Source organism: Conger conger, chromosome 4 (genome assembly GCF_963514075.1).
Source record: "Conger conger chromosome 4, fConCon1.1, whole genome shotgun sequence".
NCBI classification, from domain to species: domain Eukaryota; kingdom Metazoa; phylum Chordata; class Actinopteri; order Anguilliformes; family Congridae; genus Conger; species Conger conger.
Genome location: NC_083763.1, coordinates 7,628,613 through 7,654,062, shown reverse-complemented (window position 1 = coordinate 7,654,062; position 25,450 = coordinate 7,628,613). Strand labels below are relative to the sequence as shown.

The 25,450-nt window shown below is 41.3% G+C and overlaps 3 protein-coding genes across 9 annotated transcripts in view; 1 reads left to right on the top strand and 2 right to left on the bottom strand.

Annotated features, from left to right (window-relative positions):
- abhd8b (abhydrolase domain containing 8b) lies at nucleotides 1-11,218 on the bottom strand. The gene is made up of 5 exons (XM_061240320.1): nucleotides 10,982-11,218; nucleotides 5,602-6,381; nucleotides 5,034-5,204; nucleotides 4,584-4,800; nucleotides 1-4,227 (listed from the first exon to the last, which is right to left on the bottom strand). Exons 2-5 carry the CDS (start codon nucleotides 6,369-6,371, stop codon nucleotides 3,988-3,990), a joined length of 1,398 nt encoding a protein of 465 aa, XP_061096304.1. The 5' UTR covers nucleotides 6,372-6,381; nucleotides 10,982-11,218; the 3' UTR covers nucleotides 1-3,987.
- A 2,815-nt stretch (nucleotides 11,219-14,033) lies between these two features.
- Nucleotides 14,034-22,013, top strand: dda1 (DET1 and DDB1 associated 1). 2 transcript variants are annotated; one of them, XM_061237211.1, is made up of 5 exons: nucleotides 14,034-14,461; nucleotides 15,700-15,780; nucleotides 16,350-16,401; nucleotides 18,045-18,106; nucleotides 18,520-22,013. In XM_061237211.1, exons 1-5 carry the CDS (start codon nucleotides 14,453-14,455, stop codon nucleotides 18,622-18,624), a joined length of 309 nt encoding a protein of 102 aa, XP_061093195.1. In that variant the 5' UTR covers nucleotides 14,034-14,452; the 3' UTR covers nucleotides 18,625-22,013. The 2 variants fall into 2 exon arrangements, with proteins under 2 accessions (XP_061093195.1, XP_061093194.1); XM_061237210.1 differs by lacking the exon at nucleotides 14,034-14,461 and adding an exon at nucleotides 15,082-15,184.
- Nucleotides 22,014-23,008: 995 nt separating this feature from the next.
- The window catches only part of ano8b (anoctamin 8b), a 42,255-nt gene continuing 39,813 nt past the window's right edge, over nucleotides 23,009-25,450 (bottom strand). For all 6 annotated transcript variants that reach the window (XM_061237204.1, XM_061237207.1, XM_061237206.1 and 3 more), the window contains one exon: nucleotides 23,009-25,450. This exon is cut by the window's right edge and continues 1,833 nt beyond it. The gene's annotated coding sequence lies outside the window, so the exon portion shown is untranslated.

The following is a 25,450-nucleotide window of genomic DNA, read 5'->3' as shown; positions in this document are numbered from 1 at the left end:
TTTTTCCCTCATACTTGAAACGGGTGGAGTTTGTTCGCATCTTCAAAAGATTAAAGTCAGAGGAATTTTATTTTTGCTACACTGGGATCAAACTAACATGAATAATTTTTTTTTTACATGGAAAGTGGCATCACATTTTTATATTCTGGTGATATACTTTCCTTTGAAATATTGTTTGGAAGTTTAAGCTTAAGGGATCCTTAAACTGGAATTCAGTGCTATCTGAATTAAGTGTGTGGATCTTGAAACCCTGCTTTCACAGATTTGAATTTGACGTGTATGTTGATAATTGCCTCATTGGGGCAACGTTGGCTCAGGGGGTAAGGGAAGTCGTCTGGCAGTTGGAGGGTTGCCGGTTCAATCCTTCCCTGAGTTTGTCGAGGTGTCTTTGAGCAAGACACCTAACCCCCCAGTTGCTCCTGACGAGCCAGTTGGTGCCTTGCATGGCAGCCTATCACCGTTGGAGTGTGTGAGTGTGTGTGAATGATAAGCATCAATTGTGGATAAATGCTTTGGATAAATGCTAACCATTTACCATAATTATGTTCATGTAGACCAGGTGGAGGATCACACTCTGAGCATATTGAGTCTGTTGCTTCCGTCTGCAACAGGATCCTAAAAAGCGGGACTAAACTGCAAGTGCTTTTCTCAGATTCCATTTTAACCACACTAATCACATAAAAAGCTTATAAAAACATGTTAGCCAAGGGCATCCATTACTCTATTTAGGGCAGTAGTTAGATTGTTAGACCTCTATAATTAGTGGAAATAGCCATAGTATGTAGCATTAATGGTTTGGGAAAGGGACTTACTGTGACATTAGGGCGCTAACATAAGCTGATAACATTAACTGAGGGTCTGTGAAACCTAGCCACCAGCCTTTAACGGGGGTCCAAAGAGCTTTAATTCATCTCACTTCTCCACAAAAAATTGATTGGGTCAGTTGAGCACCTGTACAGCCATTGAAAGTAGTGTCCGCATTAAAGAATTTGCTGAACTTATCCAAGGCGAGGCCCAGTGGTCTTTAAAGTAACTGAACGGTCACCGTTCTGGACAATGATCACTTTTAGCAGCGTAGTGGTTAAACAAGATCTGCTGGCCAGACTGAGGGAGCAGCTTTGCCAGTCTGGGAAGGACATTGATACTCCAAAGATTGCTTCCTCCGTCTACTGTCTGAGCATTGTTTGAACTACAGTGTAAAGAGCAGTGTTGCATACCTTTTTAAACATTCATTATAAATGTTGACCTGAAAAATATAATGACTTAATACATGGCAACATTACACATACACACACACGTACTGTATGCAAAGGCTTGTAAGTGTGTATACAGCTTCGTTACTCCGTTCTGTTCCAGTAATCTCATCAAGTCGCATTTTAAGTTTTTATTCGTCATTTGTAATGTCATTGTGCTTTTTTTTTTTTTTTTTTTGCTTTTTTACATGTAGTATTAGCTGTACAGTCATGTTTTCAGTTATTCATGTCTAAAGATTTTCTTTAAAAAAACCAAAAAAAAAAAACTGTGTCTTCATTTTTACACCAAGTCCCTTTTTTAAATGAAAATTGATCATTTTCCATTTCATTCCAGGAAAATGACATTATGGCAGAATAGTGTCATTTCACAATTGTAAAAAAAATAATATATATATAGTACCATTGGCAGAGGCAGTCATTTTATAAATGCAAGCTTCTTGATGACTGAGCCAGTTGCTACCATTAAATCAGCAGTCCAGTCTGCATTTAGAAGCCCGGTTTAGCTGTAAAGTGCATATGCACATCATATATCAACAATGTGGGATATTTCTTGTGGGATTATTTACAACACTTAAAGGTACAATAGGTACCCAAATTTAAGGACCATAAATGCAGGCAGAGGATGAACCAGCATGTCTGTGAGCATGATGGGATGATATGAAGAGATTTACAATGCTCTTTTAACAATGTTTTAACACAAAAACCGTACCTATTGTACCTTTAAGTGTGTAGGCCTACAAACATTTTTCCATTCAGTTAAAATGCTTTTACATTCAGCCATGTTTCTGGGTCCTCACACCATCCTTAGGTTCATATTCAATATTTGAATAATTAACATTTGTTGGCAAATTACATCAGGACTTTTCATGCTCAAAGAAGTAAGTTTCTAGCACCTCTAAATACCAATGTTGAACAGACCAAGGATTATTAATGACCAGAGCTCGTATTTGCCATCCTTGTCCATGTCATATATAAATAAAGTTCTGAATTGCTGTGGCCTGTATTTAAGTTCAAATACACCATCTCAATAGCCACTCTATTTGGGACATACTGCAGAGTCATTAGTTGTTAAGGTGATTGAAACAAATATGCTGCAGACTGTAGCTTATCTTAATAAACATAGTTTGCTTTTTATAAACTGATATTTGCTCCTTCTGTATAACATTTTAAAACATAATTGCAGCGTAGAGGATCACTTTAAGGATATTAAAATTAAACATGAAAGCTGTAAAATGATGACGAATGACAAAAATTGAATTGTCAGTTGCTATTAGTGCCGCATTGCTGTTGCATGTAATTCATGAAATGATAATTCAGGTACTGCAATTGTGATCTTTCATTATTGCTAAATGGGTTTTACTGTAGTATGAGGAAAATTATGTTACAAAAATCTTTTACAAATACGTTTGTAAATGACATGTATGGACTGATAAGATGTTAGTCACAAGCAGAGCTTTGTTCAAAAATAGTTTGAAACCTACAGTATATGGAAAGTATCGATACTTGATGGTTTGACGTCACTGAAGTATATCAGGGCTCAGAAACCTTTATACTGACTGATCGTTTTCAATGGCTGCTTTGATGAGTCTTAACAGAAGAATCTTCTCAAACAATATTGATTGTCAAGCACCATTTTCTCCTATTTATGGTGAATTATCTCTATTTAGCCATATTTCCAACACATCACAGATATAGATGAGTTTTGGAATTGCTGACAAATGTGACAACTTGAGGAAATTTGTTCAAATTGCGACGTGCACGTTATGTTAATTGAAAATATCAAATGGAAATTGGTGTATATACCATTTTGAAAAAAGAAAATGCTGAATTTCACCCTGTTTCATTTCTCAACATAAACCTGATTTAGGGTGCAGTCTAGTTTCTCATTTTCAACTTCTAGCTAGACTTCACTTTTCTAGCTCAATGTCAGTTGCTTCTTTAAAGCAAACCCAATATGGTGTGAGTATACACAAAATATATATATATTTTGTATTTTTATTTGCACTACCTACAATTAAATTCATATTGATATATTACCACTATATGAGGCTTCACATCTATTTTGGCCATACCTTTGGATGAATGTGCCTGGCCTTAGTTAACATATTGGTCTCTCTTTATATTAAAAAAAGGGAAATAAAAATGAAAGAGGGATTAAATGGCTTCCCATGAACAGGCATTTCTTTGTCTGTTAGTGTAACTGGCTCATTGTCTAAGCAACATCATTACTGAACTGCACTGGTACAAAAAACCACTTCTTGAGAGCCATTCATGGGACCAAACCCCCACATCTGTGCCTTGTACCAGTCAAACGCATTCCCCTAATGTGGTCTACCATGACCCTATTCGGCATCTTGCAACGCAATCTGTTAATCACCCCAAAACTCGGTCTCAGGTCAGTCCTCTCCCACAGATAATGCAGTGGGAGAGAGTCAGAGGAAGACCCTATCACCATTTAAAGATGGGTTTTTTTTTTCTAACAAACAAAAAACAAACTCATCTCTGTCGTTAATTTCCTTTGCTTTAAGCTCTGTTCTTTCCCATAGTCCCCGTCCTTTATTTCAGCTGCGATGTAATGTTCAGGTCCAGCTCAAGCTTGGAGCTTCTCGCAGCCTCCTGCAGTGTCCTTAGACTCTGACCTCTTAAAAAACAGCTCTCAGCCTGTGAGCAGAAATACTCAGCCCAGCCAGCCATGGAACAAGCAACCAACCAACCTTTCTGCTTTGGCTTTTGGTTACTTGTTCTTGTTCTTGTTCTTGTCCTTGCCCTCTGCTACAGGCTGTACCTCCCCATTGGATGGAGGACTCTTCTCAGTAGTAGGTTTAGCAGGTTCTTTTTTGGTTTTGGAGCCATTGGAGGTGTCCGGCTCCCAGAGAAAGAACTCGTGCAGAAGGGTGTTGACCGTATCTGGACACTCCATCATCACCATATGGCTGCCCTCGTCGATGATTTTCAGGAAGGCCAGGAGGAGTATCTGCGATAGAGAATATGACAATTGTCAGCCATGTTCTATGCTATGGTACATGAAGGAGCTTGATGGGATAGAGCTTCTTCCGGTCTGCACTATGGAAGTTCCAGCATAAATACTTGCATTCAATTGACCATATAAAGGACCATCGTTTCCGTGCCAAAATGGTATCGGTAATTGAATTCAGTACACATACAGCCGCATAATTGAGGAAAAGTTCAATTTAGATGGTGTGTTCTATGATTAGAAATGCCAACCTTTTTCATTAGTGCCAACTATAAATGACTTGGAAGTAACTGGATCCTCCCATTGATACAAAAGAGAAGAGTAGGGTTAGGGGATAGCCAGGGCTGTGTAACTACCTCCGCCATGCGCTGGTCCTCTTCAATGGGCACAAACTTGTCGTGCATCCCGTGCACCAGGAGCATGGGCACGGTGAGCTCGGCGTGGTATACTTCGTCCCCCTCCGGCCAGTACTGCCCGCTCATCATTGCCCGCAGCACGAACGACGACACGTTGAAAGCATTGCCCTCTTTCAGAAGTTGCTTCTCCCTGGCACCTTGACGGGCAAACCCAGCCCTGCGATTTACAGAGAGAGAGAGAGCGAAAGAGAGGGAATATTCAGTCCAGCAAATGTGCTAGAAAACATTTTGGTCATCACTTCAAATTATTAATTTCTGGTCGATTTTATTTTCAACTGAAAAATATTGCAGACCTATGTGGAACACAATCTACACTCGAGAAAGATTTCTGTTCTACGCCTAGAAACGTTCAATTGAGAATCTGAATTCTTGCTGTTTTCAAACACTTACTTGAGGAAGCTCCAGGCTAAACAGGGGGACAGGCAGTGCAGCACACAGGTAGGGAGATTGAAGATGGAGCAGAGGCTGGGCTCCAAGGCTGTTGGACCACCACCGTTGATCATCACAACCTTGTGAACCTGCTCCGGGTACTCGTGGGCCAGGAAAGTGCAAAAAGACACCCTAAACGAACACACTGAAGTTAGGTCAGGGTGTCTCACAAAACGGGCTATTTCAATTCAGAAAATGTACAACCAATTTATGATTTAAAAAAGAAATCCTCATGGAGCATTACAGACATTAATTACATTTCAGTTGATTTCTTGAACTGACTGATTTCCAATAAAATTGATCCCTGGTTTTCTTTTCATTAAAATCAGTATTGGAACAGGTTTAATTAACTTTTGTGTTCTTGGATGTTGTAAATGCCACATGAATGGCAACGCTAAAACATCAATATCTGAGGGTCCTCATCAACAATTGCCCACTGAATTTTCCCTTCAATAAGCAATTGCATGTCGATTTGCGACCACAGTCAGTAACTACTGTTTGACAATCGCACACGAACACGGCCGCTGACCCGTAGGAGTGTCCGATGAGAATGTTGCGCCGCCTCGCGTATCGCTTGAAGATGGCGCGCATGTCCTCGGCCAGGGCGTAGAAGCTGTAGGCGGCCGCGATCTGCGGAGCCGAGCTCGCCCCGTGGCCCGCCAGGTCGGGGGCGATGACCTCGTAGCCCAGGCAGGAGAAGAACTCCAGCTGGCGCGCCCAGATGTCGAGCGAGCCGCCCACGCCGTGGACGAAGAAGAGCGCCACGTCCGGGTGGGTGCCCTTGCAGCTGGAGATCTTCTGCTCGCAGTCTATCACCACCGTGCGTTTGGGCTTGCGCTTGCGTCGCCGAGGCTGTTCTGGTTGTTGTTGCTCTTGTTGTTGTTCTTGTTGCTGTCCAGACGGGGGGGTAGTCACATTGGGGTCCGGGGTGCTCGTGGACGTGACGGGAGTGTTCGGGTCCAAGAGGTCCACCTCCACGGTGCTGTTCGGCTCCGTGTCGCCGTTCTGACAGTGGAGGAGCTCGGCGCGTAGGACGTCGCCCATGTTCTCGATGACCATCTGCCCGTTGCGGTACACCGTGATCTTCCTCTTGCAGTGCACCGTGCCTCCCTGCCCGTTCGCCTGCTCCACCACCGCTGGCCTCTCCGGAATGATGTGCCGCACCCGGAGAACCCTCCCTGGCTTCACCTCCACAAATTCGAAGCCGTCCGCTGGCTCTGAGGTCTCGATGGGCACAACCACGTTGACGGATTTCCCCGTAAGGCAGCACAGGAGCCCATCGATAAAGCTTGTCAGCATGGTTGCCTGCCTGCAGACAGAAACCAGCACACAAACTGGTCAAATTCTCTAAACTGCACTGCTGCACTTGGAATACTCCCAAGAGAGTCCTTCGGAGTCTATAACCAGTGCAATTATGAGAAGTAGACGCTCAGACACCTTCAGAAAACTGCTCTGTTGGAGCTCTCCAGAATATGTGCACATTTACAAGAGGTTCTGACGCTCTCTCCTGCAGAGTGCATGGCATCTTATCCCCTGTAATAAGCTGTCAGTTCGGCAGGGGGTGGAAAAGGTTGTGTGGTACACTCTCCTGAAGCTCGTATTACAGTTTTCTATCAGATCCAGAGGCTCAATCCTACCATGAAAGCTTACATAACAAAATGAGACCCTCAACCCTCCACTTGTCATTAGAACATTAGCCGCCTCTTCCTCAAACGTCATCAGAATATTAATAGAACAGGACAGTAATGACCACTTACATCTGGGTTAAAGCCAGCTATGCTCATATAGTCAGTCTCAGGCTTCCAACAAAGGTTGGTAGAGTGGTCAAAGTGAATCGTGGCAGGTCTGAAACAGTTTAATTTAGTCGCAAATATAAATAGTCCTATTGGAGACGACTTGGATATTCACAATCCAGTGAGGCTTTCAATGAAGTCAGGATTACACTATGGCGTAATCTGGCTTTACACCTCTCAAAGGGGGAGGTGCTGTTTAAGTTCAACCCCATTAAGGTCTGAGATACCCAAGCCTCCTTTAATGTATAGGAAAGGATCCCGTTCAGCCATACTATTATGCTTTTACGTATTGTCATACCTGACAATATGACAACAATTGCAAACCATGTATGTTTTGATGATGGGCCAATCAGTAAAATAACCTTTCACACCTTCACCAGGACTGACCTCAATCTCTAACATGCCACTTCATACCCCCACAAGCCGACATATATCCTCCAATCTAGTCCCCGTTTCTCCTTGTGCTGAACGGTCGACTGGCAAAAATGCCTTGTGACAATGGACCTCATGCTGCTTTCCAGGAGGGATTACCCACTGCCTTCTCTGCCCTCCCCCTCCACAAAAAACGTCTGGCCAGGTTCCTCATAATGCTCCCTTCTCAGCTCACAGTCCCTTGTAATCTGATTAAATTTTCACAACATCACAAGAACAACTTCAAGATGTGCCCCTTGCAGACGCCTGGCTGAGATATCTAAACCTATTAAATAGCAAAGGCCTTAGAGGGGATGAATAATATATCGAGGCAGAAGATCAGTTCGGCAAGAGTTGTACAAAATCTGACTCCAGTTCCTCCGCTGCAGTGAATTGAAGTAAACAACATAATGGCTGCCTTTACAGTACGTTGCAGTCTCTCAGTCTGCATCTCCATCTCACCCCACTCCCTTGCCTACGCACTCTGCAGCACCGGTCTCAGCTGGTCTGATGCCTGGATGCCTGCAGCACATACAGTGATCATTAAAGCTGGTCTGTCGGTGCTTGGCAGCAGCCTTGCCTGACACCATTTTGAGTGCCTGCGATCTCACACTGCATTGAATTCACTACTTGACGCCTTTCGTTTGGGAAGGATGGGCTCTCAGATGCATTAAAATTATGCGAAAGGGGTAACTACTGTCTGTATGGTGCAGAGCTGCAGTGAGATGAAATTCGAGAGGACTACTGACCTATTAATGTACCTGTTCCATCAACACCCCACTCCAAACAACCAGTGCCTCCTTCTCTATGAGTGTACTTCACTCCACATCTGTAATACATTATTCATAACCCATGGCAAAGAGCTCCAAATTATTCATATTCAGCCTCTCAGCATGCCCTCTGTGTTGTCACTGGTCCATGATGGATGAGGAATCCGTGACCAGAGGTGCTTTCAGCACCATAAAGTTAGTAGGTCACAGCTACACATGCAGACAGTGGCCTGTGACTCATTTCTATTAATTTTTTGTTCATATATTGCTGGGTATTATTGGTTGTTAACTGTCACAAATCATAAACATTTGAAGATTCTAGCTAGGCTTTGCAGGTCCTTGGCTACATTACTACATCATAATCAGTACCTGTGAATCAATGTCTATGTTTCACTATAATTATAATAACAACAACAACAACAACAACAACAACATCATCCCTGATTATATATCTGTCTAAAATAAGTGGGATCCCCTCCAATCCAAAATGTACTATATATTGAAGACCAATTCAATTGACTAGTTTTTCCCAATCCATGTTCTCCTTTAAATTACTTTAAATTGAGAATATCTGCCTAGTATACAGTCCCCACAGCGAAAATAGATGATTCAACCGCCAGTTAGATGAGCATTACAAAGTCCCAGGACACAGGCCTAATTTCCAACACCAGGCACCATCTGCACCAGTAACCAGGAAGACATAAAAACAGTCATGACTAACACTTGCAGATTGATTTACTCACTCCCAAAAAAGAATTCTTCATTGTAAAGGTGAGGAAAAGCAACACTGGGCAATTTCCGTCAGTTTGACATTCATCAGGGGTTTTCAAGATCACAATTTATAATAGTTATCAATGTATCCTTGATCCAAAGGATGCTTTATTATATATAATTTATTAATGTAGACTAAACTGTGAAATAAGACCTCAAAAGTTGTACTGGAATGAAGGACGATTACCACTGACAGAATGCGATGTGCAATTTTACAGAATTTGACACATTCAAAATCAACACTGCTTTTTTTTTTTGATGCTGCAATAAGGGGCCATGCAGTGAAAATGAACAAACAAATGAAGAAATGAATAAAATCTGGGGAAAACTGTATTCAGTCAGCCAGCAACAGCAGGATAAGGATATCTGTCCTACAGCATTCCTGGTAACACAGGCCTTTTTTAGTCAAGGATTAGCCAATACAATCTACAAATCTGTTACACAGCCCCACAACAAAACAAAAAATTTCTGCAGTGATTGACTCCCAGAACACACTAGACGACGCTGCTTGGACCGAGACAAGATGGGGGAAAGCTGCTGACACCGGAGAACTGACAAGGGACGGTACCGAATGTACCAAATCGCTCTCAATCTCAACGGCTCTGCTTCTGGAAAGCTTTCAGGCCTTGCATTTGCAGGCTCCCCGCCGCATTGAGACTGCGTGCTGCAGGTCCAGGTAAACGACAGCCTCAGGGCCACAGAAATCAATCCACAATTTCTGCCTGCGCCACCAATGGGTTCAGATTTGCATTAAGCAATTGTACTGTACTGTTTTGGAGGATGCTCACATTTCTAGTGTTATGGAGATGAACCGCTTGTTTGTATGTGAAATTGATTCCATTTTTAATGATTATTGCAAAATAATCTGGACTCACTGCAATTAAGGTTGGACTTTTGACCAGTGATGTGACAACTGTAGGGTGTTTTACATAAGTGTGTGCTAAGTCCTGTGCACTATTTGCGTATAGCCATTCATATTACAACTTGTAATTCTTGTTACACATTGTCATTCTATATGTGCAATGCACATTGTTTAATAAATTGTATTAATTTGAACCTGCATCCTCTTGGCTCGCACCACTGCACACTTAGCAGTTTAGAGTCCTAAGAGACATAGACAACCTAGGATACCTGCACCCTGTAGTCACTCGCCCATACACCAGTGCCGCCACAAGATACATACTAAGTGTATAATTGTAGGCTATACAGGCCACAGGCACGTCCGCGTCTATACTAATAGATAGCGATCATATAGAGCCACACTATTGGCGGACATTTGCAGTTCCTTTTGTTGAACTGTTAGAACAGAGGAGCAGTTGAACTTATCTTTTGGAGTCAGATAAACGAGAACAAAATTCAATTAACCTTGTTCCTTCACCTCTCAGATACTTCCGCCTTTTGGTGTATTTGGGAGGTTTCTTACACAACCTATTCTGCACCCTTCCATTAACTTATTCACTATCCACATCCATAACACATCTGCTAATTTCATTTTAGCAGATGACCTCCAAATCCATGTTTATTAAACAACAGACTAATGGCAACTTTACATTTTTTATATACCTTGACAGTGCTTTGTCATTTCATTTTCTCAGCATTCTTTTTTTAAATAATTTTTTTTAAAGCCAATCCATTTACATCCCTGACAAATTGGTTATTTGGTTGGTCTCTAGGATCTTTAAAGATGTGCGCAGTGGCTATCTATTGAAACAGATGTTAAAATGTGTTCATTACAAAGCATTAAATTACAAAGCAAAGACTCAACCTGAGCTACTGGCATGCAAATGAATGGCTGACCAAATAACTGATGCAGCAAATGCCAGAATCCCTTTCAACCCTTTGTCAAAAAGATAGAGGAAAAAAGAGCCTCATACAGTAACAGTGGTCTACAGAAAACAAATATAATCAAAACAATTCTTATTATATTATAATGAATGCTGACAATAATATTGATATACATAGCTATATCTTCACATTATGCCAGCAAATGGTTGCCTTCATAATAATATTTTCATTTGGACGAGCTCGTGCAATCTAATTTTATAGCCTATTTGTACTGTAAACCTTTGAGTTACTTTGGCACTTAAACCTTTACAACCTGAGCCATGGCTCGCTCAGATGTAATTAATAATGGAAAATGATCGTGAATAATATTCACCCTTACCTAGTAATGATGACTTCTGCAGGTGAGAAATGTCTCTTGCCAGCGTCGTGGAGCGTTGTGCTATAATCTGTTGCAGCCAATCCAGTAATCTAATTTAATTGGAATCTGCTGCGCTTTACGCGGTTTCTATATCCCATCTGCAGTTTACATGTTGCTGTTCACGAAATATCATGCTGTATAGTTTCGATTAAAAACGAGATGTGTGCACTGCCGCATCTTGAGGAGACCAAGGATAACATGAACGCGTCATTTATCTGTCAAAATCCCCATCCACCAAAGCAGCGCTCTGGGTGAATTTACCCTATTCGCTTGCCCTTGCGGCTCAGCACCCATAAACCCGCCCCTTATAATTTGACTAGCAGGTTTTAAAGCCTATTATGCACCCACTACTGCCATCAGCCAGCCAATGGAATGTCACGGTTCCTGTTGCCAAAGGCGGTCGTCTAGATGGAAGTGAACCAAACCAGAAAAAAAAATCCATTGGAATGTCTAACAATAATGCGTAGGTGAGCCTACTCAAATCTACTGACGCCTGATCTTATGTATCCATTTTTATTTCCGTTTCTGTGCCAATACCTCACATGTACCCTACTATCGATAATACGAAAGTAGGTTATTCTACTGAATTTATGTAATTGTTAGGCTACATTATCTATAGCTAGATAGTGTCACTCCAGGAGAGCAACGACCAGCTAGTGAATCCACTGCTTTAAAAATAAGACCAGTTCCGACTACAAACCGTTGCCTAGCGAAGTAGGCTCTCATAACAAGACCGTGCCAATCGGCTAAGATAACGCTAATAGCTTATACTGTTGCAGCATTTTACATTATACACCTCTGAAGAAAGTAACATAGCGATTATATTAATGTAGCAATTGAATTGGGATCATAAATGACCAGACATTTTAGAATTCACAACGCGTGCTACCAAGAGTTTTCTATCAAGTGGGAAAATGCATATCCCTGCCCGATTTCCAAGTGTGCGTTGCAGCCGCGGCGCTGCTTCGCAGTCGCTAGGCAACTGTCTCCAAGATGGTACGGGCGTGGTCGAAAGCCAGTGAAGTAGAAGAATTTTCTATGGCAGAATGTAGGTCGAACACCCTGACGAGTGGCTCTGTTTCTCGTCCGAGTAACATGTAGTTATATGTAAGATTGGGCATACAGAATAGGAAGAAAAGAACAATTGTGGATAAAAACATAATCACATAGCCTATGTTACAAGTTGCTAGATGCTGCAGATATAGGAAACATGTTGAGTAACTTCTGACTGTACTCATGCATTGATGGACATATGGATCCACATTGCAGTGTGCAGTGAACTTCACAGCTCACCGTTCACAGCTCACAATGTTTTAACCCCTTATTTTCTCCTTATATAATGTTGCCTACTCAGTCTCTTGGCCTCTGCCCATGTAATTTTATGTCACTGCCTTGACCCCAGTATCAACCAGCAACTGCAGAATATCTTACCATGTTCCTGCTCCTGATGAGCTGGTTGGTGCCTGGCATGGCAGGCATTCACAGTTGGTGTGTGAGTGTGAGATGAATGAGTAGCATCAATTGTACAGCACTTTGGATAAAGGTGCTATATAAATTCCAACCATTTACCATTTAGGTGCTTTAACAAAATCAGTATGTCTGCGCATAAGTCATGAAAGGTCATAGCTGGATGATGAAGATTAGCACACTGGTGAGTCATTCATTCCCTCACATTAAACAAGGGTATGGTCATGTGAGTTAATTTTCAGGGTTCAATTACTGAGATTATCTATGGACATTTTCCATAATTTTAATAGTGCACTCCAGTTGGCATGACGATGATGTACATGCATTGATCATAAACATATTGGACAGGATATGATTCCAGCTGGATTGATTATTGGGTCTCAAAAATAGATCTTCATAATTCATGTCCTTAAAACTAAATCCAGTGTTTGGGACTGAATAGTATATTTAATAAATGATTAACATATTTGTGTTTGTGTACATAAGTGCGATACACATTTGCGTCAGAGCTGTAGTAATACTTGGGAACAGCAGTGGCATGTACGCATTACTGAGGGAGGCATTTTGTGTACTCCATCTGTGCAAGTTTAGTCATATATGGAAATATTTAAATGGCTTGGTAGTGGGCTGCTAGTGCAGTATAAATAATAAATAAATAATCTGAGTCAACTAGGGCTGACTCAGAGAGTTTTATTGTGAGTGGTGAATTCTGCCATAAAGAGGTTTATTTCAACAAACAAGGGGTTTCCCAGAGCAACGTACACTTAATCTGACGAAGGACTGACGAAGGTCCATTGCTCTACAGCTTACATGTCTATGTTTATGTTCCAAATACACTTCGTGAGCAATCTATTATGTGGTAGACCATTACAACAACTTTGTTAATACAAATATTGAATCAGCAACTAAATGCATAAAAACAGGTAGAAGAGGTAGAAGAGGTCAAGAGGTTCAGCTGTTGTTCAGACCAAATGTCAGAATATGAAGAAATGACTTTGACCGTAGAATGATTGTTGGTGCCATAGGGGATGGATTGAGTATCTCAGAAACTGCTGATCTCCTGTGATGGGGGGGGGGGGGGGTTACGTATGAAAAGTGTTTTAATTACTACATGGTGAAATCAAAATGTATACATTAATTAAACACTTTAATTAAAGCTGAGAATTTCCACTTTAATAAAAGTTTAATGCTTTTCCCGGTTTGTCATGAATCAGAAAACTCAGAAAAGGCAAGGTGTATCCAAATTTTTGCCTGGTAGTGCATATGGTTACAGAAACCCATACATAATATTTAACTACAACTACCCCTTCAAATTCTCCACCGCGCAGGGGTTTCTAATCACCGCCCCCAGATACGAATGACAGACTATTGGTCTATCGCCGGCATAGGGTTGGATCCATAGATGACAGGCATATATTTGTCCAATGAAAACATGAAGACTGTCTTTATTCGCTATAGACAACCAATTACATTAAGCTTAAACTATTGGTAGCCAATGAAATATATCTAGACTAACAATTGAAACTAGCACGTTAGTATGGAATTGAAACTCCTGCTTGTTTGTTGTTGAGTACCCAATCAAAGATGGTGGGTCTCGGTTAGACGAACTGCTTGTGCATAGGGAAATATTTTTACCACCATCCTTATAGAATTCCTCACGTAGTTAGAATTTTGCTTATACTAACAGGGTAGCGAGTTGTCTTATGTTGGAGCTTGAATTCGGAGTTCTAGTTAGCTATAACTGACGTTAAAACGTGTAGATGGGTTCTTACGACCTGGCTGTAGCTAGTTGGTTAGCAAGTTGATATATTGGTTTTTTTTAGCTAACGTTAGTTAACTAGCGAAGGAGCGAACTGATAAAAACAGATTCCTTGAGTTAGCAGTTAGCTAGCTATCGATTTAATATCGTTTCACAGTTTTCCTGGCTAAGTTACATTTGGAACTCCGAAAGACATCTAGCTAAATATGGACAAGGTAAGTTAACGCATTTATCTTTTGTTTAGCTAGCTAACTTAATGTTACACAGCAGCTATTCGTTTAGTCAAATCTTTATGCCTGATAATGGGTGTAATTATTTGTGTGCTAGCTAGGCTAAATAGCTCGGGGGTTTATTGTTAGCTAGTTGGCTAGCTAGCGGTAGTTCGTCATTAAGCTTAGCTAGCTACCTATGTAGCTTTGTGGTGCATGATAATGAACGTGCGTGGACCGGCCAATTGTAAGTTACCAGGCTAGCTGCTAGTGGCAATATAGCTAGACTAGATAGTGGGTAACATAGTTTATTTGCGTTAGCTACGTTATAACGCTGCAGGTATGATTTTCTAATTACCTGACTGGCTCGCTATCTGGCTAGTTAGGGCTTAGCGATAAATGTCAGAAATGGGAGAACTATGCAACATTGGTAGTCGCGCTTAGCTATAGAAGTTAGCTTGCTAGCAATATGACTGGCTATGGTTAGGTAGCTACTTCAAGAGAATGCCTTGGAAAAATTAGTCGAGGCAGACATTTGTTCACCAGAATGGCTAGACCGAATGGCTAATAGGCTAAAGCCAGGAAACCGTAGCTAACAAGCTACATGGCTAGGTACCGGTTGTTCGAATGTTTATGCTCGTCAGTGAACACGCCCTCCCAAGTTATCGCTTGTGGAAGTAGCTAACGACTATGCTTCTCACCCCTCTTTGTAACGCTAGCATCGTTTGCGTGGGTGAATTTGCTTGTGTTCTAGAAGATAATGACTCTTAAATAGTAACGTTAGGTATTATTATTAATAATAATACTAATAATAATAATAATAATGTGGAATGTTTCTGGACAGCTATGTTCATGTCCATTGTTATCTAGCTATATAGCTAGCTGCAACGTTACAATTTAAACCAAATTGAAGTGGTGGGGTCTATTGTTTTCTGTCATTACTATTTCACACACTAATTTCTACATTTGTGAAATTTGTGGAGGTTTGTCCACATGCGGCCACGTGCTGCCCTGTTCACAGAACAGTGTAGCATCCGGACAGACGACTAGGACTACCTCGTGTCTTGCAGTTCAATGCCCTGCTCTGCGGACATTTCGAATCTTGCATTACCGGGTTTTTTTTCTTTTTTTTCTTTTCGTCTTTGCAGAACGTCTGATTTTGGGTCTTGCCGACTGTCCGCAAGATAAGTAACTATTTCAGTTCACGGTTCTGTGTTTAAATAAATTAATGTTTTTTCTTACAGGCCGATTTCTTGAAGGGCTTGCCTGTCTATAACAAGAGCAATTTCAGCAGATTCCACGCAGATTCTGTGTGCAAAGCATCGGTGAGCCTTCACATTCCAAAACTGTTTGGGGGTTTTCTGGGTGCTTGTGAGATGAGTTTAATTACCCGACCTGGCCTGTTTTATTCACTAAAATTGTCACACTTGAGTGACTGGTTCTGTGCCCTTCTCAACCACAGTTCTTAACTGTCAGTTTGAAGTGGTCAGACTCTTTGAGCTGATGGGACTGTTAGTCACATTGCTGAAAAGATTTTGGTGGATAAGGACTCATAAGTCAGACGTCATTGAGAGAAGTTGACAACAGTGATAAGATTATTTTAGTATGACGATTGTGCAAACTTATATAGACTCCAATTTTGTTGTTTTGAGTGCTGCTGACATTTTTATTAAACAAACTTGTTATTTGTGTGACACCAAGAATAACATATTTTTGCAAAACCTTTTAAAACCTTTGATGTGGTTTTAAAATAAAAAAAAGATTTGTCTGAGAGAATGAGCATGGAATGTCCCTTCCTTTGGGTTGCTAACCATTGGTGTTGGGATGAGCCGGTGTAATTTTTCTTGTGTCTATATGAAAGACCAGCTCTGACTCATTAAGCTCTTTATTACAGAACAGGAGACCGTCTGTGTACCTCCCCACACGCGAATACCCTTCTGAACAAAGTAAGTATCTGTACCGCCCTAAGTTTAAAAAAACCGCATTTCACTCAGCATACCTCCTCAATTATCATTTCATAATAATCGCTGTCATGCCACTGCTCCTACTCTATCTGTCTGTGCGCACTCTGATGTGCTTGTCGGACCTCTGCCATTTCTGTCATGCTCAAGATAAAAATAAATGCATTCAAAAGAAGGCAAAGTCTGAGCCAGTCTGAGATACTAGCGGGTTGTCGGGTCTTCATGTAGCTTATGGTTGGAGCTATTGTGTCACGCACTGCAGTATTCTATGCATTTAATAGACTCTCAAGAAGTCTAAAGTCTACTGCTAATGAAATATGATCGCCTGTTTACAATGCGTGTTTTGATATAGTAGGAATTGCAATTGATATAATGGTTAATGTATTATGGTTAATGACTGTCCATGATTTCGGAAGCGCAGAAAACTTCAGTCATCGCACTAGCTCTGTTAAATCCTATCCATTTCATAGGGTGGTCAATGTCGTCCATCCTTTCCATTGTTACTGTTAGGAAATTGGGTGAAACGGTACCCTTGTAACTAATTCAATTAGACTCAATAAGAAAAGTGTACAGATGTCCATTCCTTTTCTCTTTTTTTGGGGAACTAGCCGGGGCATACCATGAACAGGTCCCCGCTGCAAGCATAGCGCAGAGTCATCTTGTTGGTTCAGAAATGTAAATAACTGTTTTAGGTCTATGTTACAATAGGAGCCAAACAAGGTTCATTTAAAAGCAGGACTGCAGACCTTGCAAGTTGACAGAGAGGCCTTCGCTTTATCGATTCAAGCCCTCTAGTGTGTTGTGAATTCATAGTCCTAGATTAGCTGTAAGACTGTGGCAGTCTGCTTTTCTCTGAGATATGTTTGCCGGTCATATGTTCTCCCAATACTGTGCCAGTCTACCCTCCTATGACATATGTTTACTGGTCATATGTTATTTCTCCAAATACTTAGCCAGTCTACCCTCCTATGAGATGTGTTTACTGGTCAAATATTGTCAGTTTGTCAAGTGCATGCCTTTGGTCCCATTATCTGTTCTGTACAGTTGCAGAAAGGAGTGCCCATTCTGTTGTCAGGGAAATGCTTATTCTGGTTTCTCGGTGGCCTCAGTGTAAAACAGTGAGAAGACCCTGTCAGTCTGTGGCAGTGAGAGGTGGGCTGGCGTGTGACTCAGTCTCTTGTGACACTGCATCAGTGAAACTGCTGCTTTTGAACTGTGCCTGAGCTACGCGGGACAAAGACCGCACAAAGCCTCGATCTGAGAGAGCAGCCTGCTGATTCATTTCGCTCATTTCCATTTCCGGATTTGGCTTTTTTTACAGCCTCTCGCTTTCAGAACTGGCTGTGCAGTTCCTGCCCCACTGAGGCAGCTCTTACGCTTTTGTAGTTCTCCAGATTCATTCCTCGTTTCTCACTGATGCTGCAGAAAACCAGCTGGTGATGCCAGTTCCCTTTTTGAACAGTTTTTACAGGTGCAATCTAGGAAAGCATAGCTGCATCCCTACAGTCTACAGAGAGATGTGTAAACCGATTAATTTGAGTTTTTGAGTTTAGCAAGTTGTGTTCTCTTGAGTTTTGTGCTATTTCTGTATGTCCAGTTAAAATCTAATAAATGCCTTTGTATTCTAGTCATTGTGACAGAGAAGACAAATATCCTCCTTCGCTACCTGCACCAACAGTGGGACAAAAAGGTAAAGAATCCAATGAAGTTAAAATCTAAATCTAATTCTAAAATGCGCATCAGTGTTTGGATGCTAAATAGTTTGGGGTTTAGACTGCAGGCACCTGAAACATACCGAACTGGCAATACATTTTCTAGCATGATGTGAGAATTAAGAATTAAGAATATTTCATTCCGTCAGCTGCACTATCCACAATTTTAATTGTTTATTTCTTATGAGGTTATTAAAAATAACATTGTTTAATTTGACGTCTAATGTTTGTGGAAATGTTTTTAAAAATGTCTGTATAGATGCAGTAGACCTACAACAAACATCACATTTTGTTATTTGTCTGCTGTAGTCTGAATCATTAAAAAAACAAAACATTGATTCAAAGGCTCCTGCTGACAACCCCCCCCCCCCTCCATTTTTGTCTGGAACAGAACGCTGCCAAGAAACGAGAACAGGAGCAGGGAGAGGCGGAGAGCCCTGCCCCGCCCCGAAAAATCGCCCGAACAGACAGCCAAGAAATGAACGAGGACACTTAAAAATTTGGAGCTGTGCATGTATACATAGGCATTCACACACTAGGGCACACATGAGCAGATACAAACAAACCAGTACAGACATACAAACACCGAAACACAGTACATTTAGGCGAGTACACTTTTCTGAGAGCCAGATTAGTGAAGAAGGAAAGTCTATCAGGACTTTGGAACGATGCCTGCAAAATAGCGTTTTTATGTTTTTTTTATTTTATTTTGTATTATTATTATTCGTTACAAAGAGCTTCCCTGTCTTGCGCCCACAGTACCTTCTTTCCAGCTGCACTACTCCACCTTTGCCACAAGGGGGTGCTGAACCACCTCTATTCCTGTTATTTTGGACCCAAGGCCACTTTCTCTGAACTGCCAGAACAGGAGAACAACTCTGGGAAATTCTCTGTATTTTGTTGATGTTAAGATGTGTACTTTTCTTTTTCTTTTTATTGTGTGGGAGAACTCCTGCTGCCCTAAGTTAGCGGATTTAAGTCAAACCTTTTCTTTATTTCCTGCTGCTTATTGACAATAGTTGGCATGACACAAGTTGATTAATGTGGTGGCTGTACAGCTTGCTTGGCAGTTATGTTTTTAGCCGTTTGGAAATGGATAGCTGAAATTGGCCAATGCCGACATCTGTCGTCAGGCACACTGGTGACGGCTGGCCAATTGGTTCGTTTAGGGAGAGAGAGACATAATACTACCTTGGAGGAGACCGAAAATGTGTAGCACAACAGAATTTCAGATTACATTAGTATTAAAGGCCTAGTCATTTTTGTAATACAGTGTATTCCGCAAATGTTCTGTACATAAAGTCTTCTCTTTCCTAGTAGAATGGTGAATTATTAAAGTTGACGTCAGTGGATGTTGGGAACTAAGGAATGGCTATTTCAGATCTTTTTCAGATTTGATAATGATTGGGGGGAGAATATGCGCAAGGACTTTTATTTCAAAGTGGTGGCACGTATGGACAGAATAAATGGTCGCAAGACTTATTGTAAAAAATCTTGGCTCAGCGGACAAATGAGCCCGTTTCCATAGCGTCTTATAGTAGGAGATGGTAGCAGATCTAAAATCAATTCCGCGAGTTGTATTTAGGCTGCTTTTCTAAAAGCAGCTTCCCACAGGTCTCGGCCTGTGTAGTGTTAACGACAGTTGGAGTGTGTTCCCGTAACAGAAGTGACCGAGTAGGCAGGACACATTGGCTAATTTTTTTTGTCCTGCACGTCTGTATGTAGATCACTCACGGCTTCGTTGCATTATGGGGCTGCTGGACATTACAGATCCTTTGCGAATGGCGCAATGAGCTAACAGATTTTGTTGTAACAATGCCAAGTTTTTCTGCACATCTTTGTCTGCACAAGTTCACTACCGTTCCTGCCTTCTTCCGGGACTTCAGCCATCTTTGTGATTATGTACCGCGCTGAAGTTCTAACCCTTCGTTTACACAGACTTAAAAGCCCAGCCGTATTCAGGCCTCTACAGATCAAGCCGACTACACGTTATGACACAGCCACGTTTCAGAAAACCCACCATTATGAAATGTTCGTTCGCTATTGGCGAAGACCCTTTAACCGCCGAATCAGTCATCAGTCGTGTGTAACTTGATGATTTCTTGAGCTTCGGGATTTAGTAAGTCTTGGGAGATAAGGTACCGCTGGGCCTGTGGCTATTCAAACAGGAATAAAAGGAAGAAGAAAAGTGAATTATTCTACGAATGAAGCAAGTTTACAGGGCTTGTACGCTGACGCTTAAATTGTAACTGAGCAGGGTACGTTAAGGCTCACTTTGAATATGCTGTTGTTTTCTAAACCTTTCAAATTTGTCGATGGTGTGAAATATCAAGAGCGATTTTATTTGCCGTTTTATTTACCCTGCATTTGAAGGCTTGATATCCTTCTGGTGGTGTTCGTTTGTTAGCCCCTACTGACCTTAGGGCCAGAATGCCTGGGCCCCTCTTCTAAGAAATGGTTATTAGCCTAAAATAATTGCCCACCGTAGCTATATGGGCAGGTATTAGTATGTAGATGTTTTTACCGTAGAGAATTCTTCTGAAGTTTGTCTGCTTGCCCTTTGAATTCTTTGCACACAAACCTCCGTTCAGTCTTACTGCGTTCCTTCAAAGCCGCTTATACAGATGTTTTCTCTGCCGTTTCTCTCCCTTCTTGTTGTGTACCATATTTTGAAACCCTCAAAAAAAGAAAACATACATTATCCATCATAGAGATGAGGGAAATGTGAATTTTCCTTTTGATTTAAACAATTGTAAAAAAAAAAAAAACACTTACAATGGCAATTCATCCAAAGTTAGGACATTTGCATAACATCAGCAACATTCAGAGAACAATGTCATTTCCCTAGCAAAAGTAGAGCATTTGGAATATGGCCAGCATGCTCTACGGTACCTGTTTGAATGACTTTTTGCCAACTTGCTGTGGGTAGGACTGTTCACTATCCACACACAGCTCAGTAGGAAATCAGTAGATACGTTGCTGGCTATACATGCGTAAGTAAACGTTTGGGGGAGAATTTGTCACATTAAGGCACTTGCTCCTTCTGCTGCTATGTAAATCAGTGTCTGCTTCTATAAACCTTTTATAATGCGTAGTTCCCTCCAGATCCACAATTGTACAGCCATAGTTTGTCAAACTTGATAGTGTGTGTTTCTGGTGTTTGGATAAACTGTTTAAAACACCCACAAGAGCAGTGGGGTTGCTGTGTTGTGTGAGGTTTTTTTTCCTGTTAAAAATAATACAGATGCTATCCTATTACATGCAAAGGATTGAAAGAATCAGAAGTGTTCAGTAGATGTGTGCATTTTGAGAGCAGTATTTTTTGTGTGGCAGTGTTTGATTTGGAAGAATGTTGTACAGCATGCATCCTGGCTTGCCGGAAACCGACATCGTTGTGGTAGTTGATGAACATGAAATGTTGTTGCTGAATTCAGGACTTCTTCTTTCTCAGTGGGAATTCTGTGGAGATCTTGCAAATTGGGGGGTGTGGGTGGGGGGGCTGGAGAAACAGGTTTGTTTCATGTGAGCAGTTGTCATGTATCATAGACATAGGACATTACGCTAGTGAGTCCAGGTTTTGAAAGCCAGCAGAAGTCATACTCTAATAGACCACCAGGGAGTGGGTTACAAAAGGAGACCGTGTTCTGAGTTGGTCACTCTTAGAACTGTTAGTGAAGAGCGGTTTTATTTCACAGCACAACACTCACACCTAGTGTTCTCTGGCCCGCCTTGGTTGTAAATAGTGTGTTGTAGTCGACGTATGGATATGCAAAAGAAAATGAAAAAAAAAAAAAGGTTTGGTCTATTTTTTTAACCTTTTCTGTTTGTATCTGTCTGGATTTAAGACTTTGGATCCTAACTCTAAATAAAATGTATAATTTATAAGTTTGTATGATTGTGTACAGGAAATGCATCGTGTGTTGTCGTAGTTTGAGATTAGGAGAACGAGCCAGTGCATAAAAAGGACATATCCCACTCATTACCTAGAGTAGGGGTTTTGAAATGTACCCCAGTGATGCTTAAATGGTAATAATCGTGGGAAATGGACAGACGTTGAAGTGAAATCCATCAGACCACCCTGGAGGGCCACTGATTCTGCTCACTTATGTTGCTCCTCAATGCAGTGAAACACTGCTCAACCTCACCTGGTTTCTTAAGTCTGACCTGCTTGCTGATTTTAACCCTGAAAAGTACTTTATTTTTATTTATTTATGGAATAGTCACCCCCCCCCCCCCCCCCCCAACATTCTAAGTGTTGTTGAACTCCATTGTTTTCAATTACAAGAACTGATTGTTACATCAGCATTGGAATTCTTCAGCTAAGAACATTCTAATCACATATTCTGCGGTTCATAGTCCAGCGACGGTGCCGCTGAACTGGAATCGCAGAACGTTCATGAACGTTCTATTGTCGCCCGACATTGAATGTGGTCGTTGTACTTAACAAAAGTATAGACGCACTCCAGTCACCCAGAGTACAAAGCGAAATGTTGCTGCGACCAGCAACATCCATTGCACGTTGTCGGGTCACAGCCACGCACGTCACCGGACTATAAACTGGCCCGAAGGGGGTGAATATGACCTGCTGACTCTGTAGCTCTCCAGGATCAGTGTCGGGAATCGCTGCAGTGCGCTTCTCCAAGTCCAGCTGGGGGAAACCGCAACTGAGGAGATGACCACAGGGCTGTAGCTGAACCGTGTGTGAAGGTCGCTTGGGTTCTGAAGCTCAGAAAATAAATTAACTCATTATGAACACATCTGAATAGAAATTAGTTTGGTGTCGGTGGTGTAAATGTATAACACAAACGACATACACATTCACATTTGGTCAAAGGCAACAGTGCCTCGCATGCCACAAGACATTTGGGAATTGAAACGCATTTTATTTTGAACTGTTTTATTATCTATTTGAAGATCTTACAAAAATATGACAAAATAAATTAAAAGAAATAAATAAATTCAATTTCCAAGTATTTTTTTTCTTCTATTAAAAACAAAACTTTTTTGTACAGTGGTATATTGGAAGAGCACATGAAGTCCACTCAGGTGAAGTTTTCATGAAGACTTGCTTTTTTATTAGTTAAGAAATGGGAACTCTCACATTGCAAATTCCGTCTCAGGTTCTACCTCTCCTCGTGGTCTCAAACCCTTACTTTCCTATCCACTCGTTTCTTCCCCCATATAAAACTAAGCTCATTTACAGCATGTCAGCTAAACATAAACCAAGCATATGTTGTTCGTTTAAAATTTAAGTCTGACTCATGCTACTCTTGAGAACAAAAATCCCGAAATCAAAATGACCGTCTTCCTTTTAAATCGTTTCCCATCCCTTCGACCCTTCAGTGCAAGAACCAAACATGGACCCACTGATAAACTGAACAAAAATCTAGCAAAAGGGATTTCCTTTTTTTCAGTAGTTTCGCATAATTCACATCCCTAGAACGCCCAAGAGCGCAAATAGCCTCTCTGCAAACTCTGAATTAAGCGTACAGTAGTAACGTGTTGCTGAATCCAGACCCGGTGAAGATGCAAGACAAACATTCACTTGCTGGGATAATGTTTTATCCACTTTGACTCAGTTTATTGCATTATCATGTTTATGATTTCCCCTCCTAGTAATTCCAGTGAGCCTCTGGGTTCGAGTAAAACTGTATATTTTCATAGAGCTCTGTTCTTTCATTTTATTTTTGACTACACTAAGAGCAGAATTATTCGGATTACCGTAAGAACGAGCATTGAACCTCGCCATCCAAAATTGGTAAAACCGTGGTTATGAAAGTTGTATCTTAACTCACTAAACGTTAGTACAATAAGTACTACAAGTATATTTTGAGATATAACACAGGGTGATTACATTTTTGTGGTATTTGATACCTGTAACCTATCAACCCACTAACCTAGCCTAAAAGGAGACATGAATGGGAGTGAGCATTCTTTAAGGATACGGTGCACTAGGGAGTAATTTTTCAATTAGACGTTCTATTTTAGAAAGATGTGTGTCTGCATCAGCCCAAACTGGAGTTCACACTGAGAAAGAGAGGGGGGGGGGTCTGATCTGATTGTAACCGGAAACTTGAAACCTTAAAACTTGTGGCTTTAAAGAATGCACACAAGGGCACTCATGCCAGGAGCAGGAACATTGTACAATGGTTCAGAGCTCCTTATTGCAGTCTTTTGATAGGACAGGCTAGTGAGGGATCAGGAAGTGCACCACAGACGGATCTGACTACATGCATTCTGCTGATGATTTGGGTCCCACCATTAATACTGCATGTGAATCCTTGTATTCTTCCTATAGCTTTCCTTTCCTGTTTGTAACATCCTTCAATCACAACATGGCAGAACTGTGAAAGCAGCTGTTGTAATAGGCCCAACTGCACTCAAATCCCTGTGTGCATCTTTGCTCTTAACAACAAAGCTGTTCATTCAAGGCTCACTAGGGTTCTGGCTTTGGACTTGTTTCTGGCACAACCTACTGGTCAAAACGTGGAACTGCTACACGGATGAATCACCCATTGACTTTGTTTACGAAGATGGAGAATATCGAGGTGCTTCATCAGTGGGAGGCCATAGGCCCCCATGGAACTCTGTGGAGGTGGTAGGATGTGTGAAATCTAGACAAGTGGAGAGTTTTTTTAATATCGATACTAAATGCGTAAGTATGGCTCCGGATGTGATTTATAAGCCCTGCCAGTGTCCTGGATTTGATGTTGCTTTGGCAAATCATTGATTCAAAAAAAAAAAAAAAAACCCAACCATGTTCACATACAAATAAATAAAACTTAAAATAATAATCTAAGACTGGAATACATAAAACATTACTATATTAATAAATAAGAACAGCCGCACCAAGATGCACAAACCAAGAATTTGAAAATTTTAAGAGACATGTTGCGATAAAAAAAAGACATTTCCAGCTTTTGCATATGTTATGAGGCAGGCTGGTATTCTCCCCTCCCCCTGCAGACCACACCGTTTCTCCTGGGGCATCAGGGTTTAGTGCAAAAGTTTTTTTTGTTTTGTTATTCTATTAATCTGCTGTGAGCCGTGCATGATGATGGTATCTCACCACTGTCAGGCTTCCTTGCAAACAGAACGTTAAAAATAATGGCACATATTAAATAAGCATCGCAAACTGTCCCAGGCATAGACAGACATCCCCCCCCCCTACTGTACCTGTGGCACATGATAGCCCTTTCCTCTGCGGTACGAGCCAATACTCCGTCCCGGTCTGAAAAATCACAAAACGGCTTCATTCTAGACATAATAAGAACGCGTAGGCGTCTCGCTGCGCTACGCGTGTGTCGCTGTGACGGAGATAC